This window comes from Amphibalanus amphitrite, unplaced genomic scaffold (genome assembly GCF_019059575.1).
Source record: "Amphibalanus amphitrite isolate SeventyFive unplaced genomic scaffold, NRLGWU_Aamphi_draft 001382F_arrow, whole genome shotgun sequence".
NCBI classification, from domain to species: Eukaryota; Metazoa; Arthropoda; class Thecostraca; order Balanomorpha; family Balanidae; genus Amphibalanus; species Amphibalanus amphitrite.
Window position 1 is genome coordinate 169887 of NW_024882875.1, and position 7687 is coordinate 177573.

A 7687-nucleotide genomic window follows, 5' to 3' on the forward strand; every position below is an offset into this window, starting at 1 on the left:
AAAAGGTGACCGATTGATGGGATGCTGTTAAAATAGTGCTTGGAGCTATATTTTTAAATTCATGACCAAATAATCCCGTTTGATATTTATTCCCGATTATGCTGCCCCACCCTGTAGTTCCAAATGCTAACCCGCGCCGGGCCGGGGGTGTTTGAAACCCCCCCCCTGCGTTTTTTCGCAGATATCTCAAAAACGGCGGCGCAGAGCGCCGCCGTTTTTGGCACACCTGTTTGTACATCTTTTCCGCACATGTTGTGAAAATTTCAGACCAAGGTCACCTTAGGTCAGGTCACCAGGTCACGCCAAGTGACCTCACCTCAGAAAAAATAAGAATGCTCGTCATAGCTACACCGACTGAACGATTGCCTTGAAACTTTCAGCGATTGATTAGAGCAACACTATCTATAAAATGTTCGTCTCGGAATTTTGATATCGGTGACCTAAGGTCAGGTCAATTTTGCGGCCTCTCCATTATAAGTCAATGGGAGAAAATTGAAAAGCGTCTGTTTTGCACGAACGCTATTCTAGACACTCTCAAACATCAAGATGTAGGTGAAATTGACACACTGACTGAACCAGAAAATGGCAACTGTGACCCCCGATATGTCCCCGAGGTCATCTCAGGTCACGAACAGAATCTAACAGTTTTTCGCTAATAACTTCTGATAGAGGCGTGCTAAAGCGCTGAAAATGCCCTAGATGTGTTCGGCTTGACGTTGCCGATGAACTGATATACAACATGACCTTTTCCGGTCAGGTCATGACCTTGACCTGAGGGCAAATTTTCAAGTTGACCTTTCAAGGTCAAATTATAGTTCATTCGACGCGTCTCGACGAGAGGAACACGATGCTGGCAAATGTAATGTCATGGCTCTTGTGAGTCAAAAGTTATTGCCGAAAAAACGCTTTTCGTAAAAACGGCTATTTTGGAGTTTTTGCCCTCTGGAGGCTAAACCGTTGACCTGAAGTCAAATCTGAGAACATTGCTCAGAAAGGTCTGTAAAAGGGCTATCGAATGCGCTTTTCCGCGGCGCTGTAGCTCTATCGGTTCTCGAGATAGCCGTTGGCAGTTTCAAAAATGCTGAAATAGTCAACATTTTACATTTGGTGACCTCTGGTGACCTGACATTTGACCTGACCGAAAAAATGACCGAAGTGTTTTCATCCTTATTTTGGACGTTCTTTCGATTGCCGGTTACCACGTGTAGCTACCTGGTCCAGGAGCCGAGTTAGAAGCGGGGTGTTCAGACACCCCCCCGGCCCGGCGCGGAATCTCAGAGCACCGGCCCGGCGCGGGTTAACACGCGCGGCAATGCATTTGGTATCATTTGGGACTGATTTGAAACTGCAATTGGCACTGCCCATTGAGTTCAACATTATATGGAACTAATTGGTAGGTACTAGAAATTGGGGAAAGCACCCTCCGAGTCGAGGGTCCACATTTTGCCACCTCTATCTCCTGTGTAATTTTTAAGAACATTTTTTCCCATTTTTTAGGTAGGTATATCGATTTCAGTGATGTAGGTAACTACATGGCGTTTTCAGTCAAAAAGTGGTAAATGTTTAAAAATCGCCAAGAGCAAGGTTTAAAGCAAATTGCAAATTAGGGACATGAACAGACGCAGCTCAACGTGTTCTTTAAAATGGCTATCTCGGATTTTCCATGAAATGCGTTTTTCACCCCTAGAAATTCAAAAAACTTTTTTTTTTAACAGCTTATAAAATCCAAACTTTTGATAGGTATTAAAAAACGGAATATATGTTATAGAGCTCTATTAGAACATAAGTTGTCCCAATTTCAACTTTCTATCTTGATTTTTGACCCCCAAATTGTAAAAAATAGCTCCAACATGCATTGGGCATGGTGACGTCATAAGCATTTTTGCAAATTAGAGGCACTTTTGAATATCGTATGTGAAAACCAATGGCACCACTACTAGATTCCTGGGACAATGCTCGTCTAGAAAAGTGCATTTTTATGTTAAAAGTAAAAAGTTGAAAAATTGACTTTTTTCTTAGCCCTCGTTTAGTTTTGTATGGTATAAACGATTTTTATGCTTACAATGCACACTTAACACCAGCACAGTGACTTGGGGTCACATGTAGGTAACCATTACCATCGGATTCGGCGTGAAAAATAAGCCATAAAACATGTGTCGCACGCCCATGTAGCAGAAAGTGAAAACCGTGACCTTTCGTGACCTGACCTGACCTTGACCCGTACTTAGTATGACCCCTATACGCACATGGTACCTTCACTAGGTCTTTGATGTGATTTTTGGTGAGTTTCGAGCAGCAGCTATCGATTCCGCTGTCCGCAAGCCTAATCATGCAAAACCCCAGAATTTGACCTTTGACCTGATCTTGACCCGAAAGTTGACCTCACTCTTAAAATCTTAAGAGTGCTTTGGGAAGTTCTCGTAGAGATCTTTCAAACGCCGCCTAGCGGGGCTCGATAGGACCATTGGTTCTTGGGATAACAGGGGGGGTCGGATCCGACCCCCCCCCAGGCTGTCGTTGGTACGGAAATAGCCCAGGCGGTGCCGGGTTAACCCTCGCCCATGTAGGGGGGGGGGGGTTGGTGCAACCCCCCCCCCCGAGGTTTTTCGGAAATAGTGCAAAAACGGCGGCGCGCAGCGCCGCCAAATTTTGGGTACCTTATGAGGCAAACCTTGCGCATCTTTTGATAAAAAAAATTTGACCGGGTCATGTCAGGTCACGGAGTTATGACGTCACAAAGGGAACAGCCTCCGGCCGGATTTTCACAAACTGAGTGCCAACGCCCGAGGTTTCCTGCCGGTGGTACGGACATCGGTTGATGGATCGTGATGAAACTTCCCATGCATGTTGGGGCAAGTATTGGCTATCATATGGTATAAGAAACTTGACCGGGTCAGGTCAGGTCACGGAGCTATGACGTCACAAGAGGAACAGCGTCCGGTACTATTTTTGAAAAACGCCCGAACCACTATTTTGCTAATTCTTGTCACCTCAATGGGAATATGCAGCAATATTAGCTTCTATAGGGAGCAAATGGACCTTCCAAATCCAAAAATACAATAAGATTTCAAAAATTTAAATTTTGATTTTTCGAATTTCTGCCGCCGACTGTGACCTTGCCGACTTCCGGCGCTCCCAACGCGCCATTTTTAGAGCTAGTGAAACGAAATACATACCAAACGATAGAGAATTGATCAAGGAACACGATAGTGAAGGTTTCAAGTCGATATCTCCCACCGTTTTGCCGCAATCGCCGCGGAAAGTTGAAAAGTCTATTTTTCCGAAAATTTGACCTTTGACCGGTCAAAAGTAGGTCAAATGTTGACCTAGGACCAAAAAATATACCACCAATCGCGAGATCTCGGCGAGAGCAATCCGTTGGTCTTTTCCGCTAAGCTCTACGACGCTCCGTTTTCAAACGCCAAGGGGGGGTCGCACCAACCCCCCCCCCCTGCATGGGCGAAGGTGGCAGATCGCCGTTTACGGGCGAGGGTTAAGACATTTTTCGCGACAGTTTCGTCCCAGCATAGCAAGCGACCGAAATGATGAAAAATAAACTTTTCGGGAAGCGGGACAGCAAAAACAACACGAGACAGTGATTTTAGTTCATATTTGTCCGGTCATAACGCAGGCATTTTAAAGGTTCTTGGGGTTCTTGTACCTATTTTGCTTGTATTTTGCTTTAACAATTGAGCCTCAGCGCTGGTGGTGCTGACCGGAGTGCTTGTTCAGATCTTCGGGTAACTTCTGTATTCGTATTGTGCACTACCCTACCTACGTTAGAATCTTTTTTTAGAGTAACTTTCGTTTTTTTAATGCCCATTGCGCGATTCTAGTGCCCTGGAAGCTTCAGTCGGTGACCTCTTGGTACATGGGTTTGTGGTAGATAAGTACCTACCTACAAACTATCTACGTCCTACGAATCGCATGAAGTTTGTGCGAACTTGTAACATATTCGATCACCATAAGCGCCTAATGTTTAGTGTAGCCCATCAGCATTGTTAATAATAAAAATACCTGGCACATAAATGTGGTTATCTGTATGTATGTACATATACCTATAGCATAAAGACCGCAACATATGCTAAACCAGGCCAAACCAAGCTAGTAACCAAGCCTCCAGCGCTGGCGGTGGTCAGACTATCGTTACTGACCTGTTGGTGGTAGCAGTGGAGGATGGAGCAAGCTGCCGGCCGCACTGTCACCAGGGTAGGCCCGCGCACCGCCGCTGCTGCCGCCGTGCGCCAGACGTTCCAGGAGGCCCGCCGGCAGTTCACCGTCCTGCTGAAGCGCTCCTCGAGCTCCCGACCGCTTCTGGTCGCCGCCTTTCAGCAGCTGGAGGCCTGTATAGCCGCCAGCGAGCGGCTGGAGGAGAGGCAGTGGCGCGCTCTGCGTGGCCGACTCGCCAGCCGCTGGCGCAGCCGCAGCGAGGCCGCCTGCCGTCCGCGCCTGGCGCAGCTGGCCAGTCGGCGGCGGCTGCTGGCCGACCAGCAGAGGCAGCTGGACGGCCTGCTGGCGGAGGCGCGCCGGCAGCTGCAGCTGGCCGCGGCGCCGCCGACCGACCTGCCGAGCCGGCTGCTGAGGAAGTGGGAACGGCTGCGGCTGGCCGACCGTGACAGCGAGGACGCCGAGCCGGCGGCCGGGGACGCGGCCGCCGCGCCACCGCCGCCGCCGCCGGCCGCCGCCGTCAAACCGTGGCTGATCGAGGGTCTGAGCCTGGAGGAGGCGTGTGACAAGCGCCGCCTGCTGGAGCGCCTGCGGCAGCTGGAGACGGAGACGGCGCAGCTGGCGGAGCGGCGCGACACTCAGTACCGGCCCGTCACCGACTACAGCCACTGCCTGCGCAAGTACTTCAGCTGCGTCCAGAAGAGCAAACACAGCACCAACGAGCTTATGAAGGTGGGCCGCTGCTATGTGTTCTACACCGTGAGCTGAGAATGAGAGTAAAGTAAGGCTTAATTATTGGTAATGAATGTTTACAGTTTGGATGTAACGCCATTGAACATTAACGAGTTTATTCCTCAGACCCGTGCCAGTCTGCGGCTGCACGCCGCTTGGGTGCGGGACCACCACTGCCGACTGGCCCGGGAGCGGCGCCGCCGGAGCGACGCGCCGCCGCCGCCCCAGGCTGACCCCACGCAGGTGACGGGCGAGCTGCAGCACTACGATCAGCAGTGGCAGGAGGGCATCGAGGTGGAGACGACGGCGGCCGGCGCCGGCGTGGGCGCGGCGTCTGTGGCGCGCGGCGCGCCGCCCCTGGCCGAGCGGCTGCTCTACAGCCGGCTGGACGCGGCCGAGAGCCGCGCGCTGGTCACAGAGGCGGCCGAGCGCGGCGCCTGGTGCCAGGTGGAGTTTGCGCTGGCGCACGACCGGCTGACGCTGACGGCCGACTGCGTGGTGGCCATGTTCGTGTGCTGCCGGTGCCGCGGCCGCTGCTCGTGCCAGTGGACGCGGCTGGCGCTGGCCGCTCAGAGGAGGGTGCCAGAGAGGCCGGCACGCACGCGCGGCTGGGGATGGAGGAAACTGCGCATGGCCACCCAGTTGATCAGGCTGCTGCATAGCACCAAGGCGGAGGGCTAGACCGCGCATGGAATGGACGGTCGGATGATCAAAGGTCCAGCTCCAGATAATACCGCTGGCATCCGTGCGGTAGGGATGTTATGAACTATGATTATACGGTATATATCGTGCTGTCTCGGGCGAGGATAAATGTTTACTTTCGAAATCTAAGCTGCGTTGCGGCATTGACGGTGGTGTGCGGTGTGTATGCCGCATTCTTAGTAAAATGCGACCACTAAAATAAAGACACTTTACCGCAATATATAATCTGTTTTTAATGAAAAACAATGCACATTTTCAATGTCAATTGCTCTTATCAGAAGAAATTAAGATTTACATAGCTAAGTTTTTTTTATTGATGGAGTTAAGTGCTTGTGCGAGGAACATTGTAATAGTTATTTGAAAATATATAAGCATGACCTATCCTCGATATTGAATAAAACAAAGTGCCGAAAAATGTAATTTATTGACAGAAAATATGTGATATTTCGGCCACTGGCCTTTGTGAACATATATAACAAGATAAACAATAGTTTCGTTTTCGCCGCTCGCGTTCCAACTGCCTCTACAAAATTACGTACATCAGTTCGTGACAAAATCGATATCGTACCACTGTACAAGTATTATAATTCCGTTGAAAGGTGAAAACTCTATCTATGAGTACACAGGTTTAGATACACCTACCGGCCAATAACAATACCTATAATCAGGTTTAGATACCTTCATAAAGCTAGAAAATCATGACAAAGGCTTTAGACCGAAAGAAAGTAAGGACAGTTTAAGACGAAATTATCCTAACATCTGTGAAGACCGCGTGTGGAAGGTGAGTCTATACAAATCAAATGAAAACAAGCACATCAATAAACAATCCAAATCACTAATACATATCTCAAAGGAGTTCGCACAACACATATACACACATGTAGGTACAATGTACATACATATAATTTCACAGGATAGGCCATGACGAATCGTTACTGTTTAGACGTGGGCGGTGGTTCCTGATCATCAAAGACTCGGCTATTTTTCGATCCGGGTGGTCCTTAGACCTGTACATGACTTTCACAGTGAGAGGTACTTTGCCATCTACTGAGATATTAGAGTGGGAGGCCTGGAAATGCTCTCCCATGGGAGTATCTGGAGTTCTATTTTTGAGGTCACGTACATGCTCGTTGAAGCGCAGTCGCAGGGGGCGCTTCGTTTCACCTATGTACACACAGTCATGTCCATCCTGGCGACAAAGTTCACATCGAATTTCATATACAACATTTTTCTGTGTACAATCCCCCATGAACCCAGTTGAACATGTGTGGCATCTCCTAGTCCTACCCCCCGGACAGGCTGGCTTCGACATAGCGGATCGTACTAGTTTGTTTTTTATTTTTTCCTTGTTTTGCCACGCCACCCGTATGTCTAAGCCTGATCTTTTGACCTTACTTTTAATCTTGCACAGCAGCTCCTCGTCTATGTATGGTAGACAACAAAATGGGTACCCTAATCACATTCTACGAAGGCTTCTGCGAGAGGCGAGAGCACAGAGAAGACCTTCGGCTGATGGGCATCAGCGCCGAGCGCAGTTTGACGGGTTCCTTTGTCTACCATACATAGACGAGGAGCTGCTGTGCAAGATTAAAAGTAAGGTCAAAAGATCAGGCTTAGACATACGGGTGGCGTGGCAAAACAAGGAAAAAAAAAAAACAAACTAGTACGATCCGCTATGTCGAAGCCAGCCTGTCCGGGGGGTAGGAGATGCCACACATGTTCAACTGGGTTCATGGGGGATTGTACACAGAAAAATGTTGTATATGAAATTCGATGTGAACTTTGTCGCCAGGATGGACATGACTGTGTGTACATAGGTGAAACGAAGCGCCCCCTGCGACTGCGCTTCAACGAGCATGTAGGTACGTGACCTCAAAAATAGAACTCCAGATACTCCCATGGGAGAGCATTCCAGGCCTCCCACTCTAATATTTCAGTAGATGGCAAAGTACCTCTCACTGTGAAAGTCATGTACAGGTCTAAGGACCACCCGGATCGAAAAATAGCCGAGTCTTTGATGATCAGGAACCACCGCCCACGTCTAAACAGTAACGACTCGTCATGGCCTATCCTGTGAAATTATATG

At 49.1% G+C, this 7687-nt stretch overlaps 1 protein-coding gene across 1 annotated transcript; it reads left to right on the forward strand.

Annotated features, from left to right (window-relative positions):
• Positions 1-3631: 3631 nt before the first annotated feature.
• Positions 3632-5990, forward strand: LOC122372656. The gene is made up of 2 exons (XM_043350153.1): positions 3632-4899; positions 5026-5990. Exons 1-2 carry the CDS (start codon positions 4177-4179, stop codon positions 5578-5580), a joined length of 1278 nt encoding a protein of 425 aa, XP_043206088.1. The 5' UTR covers positions 3632-4176; the 3' UTR covers positions 5581-5990.
• Positions 5991-7687: the final 1697 nt, after the last annotated feature.

Coding starts and splice junctions, on each gene's coding strand:
- LOC122372656 (XM_043350153.1), top strand. CDS start 4,177: ATGGAGCAAGCTGCCGGCCGCACTGTCACCAGGGTAGGCCCGCGCACC. Junction 4,900..5,025: donor GCACCAACGAGCTTATGAAG/GTGGGCCGCTGC, acceptor TTTATTCCTCAG/ACCCGTGCCAGTCTGCGGCT.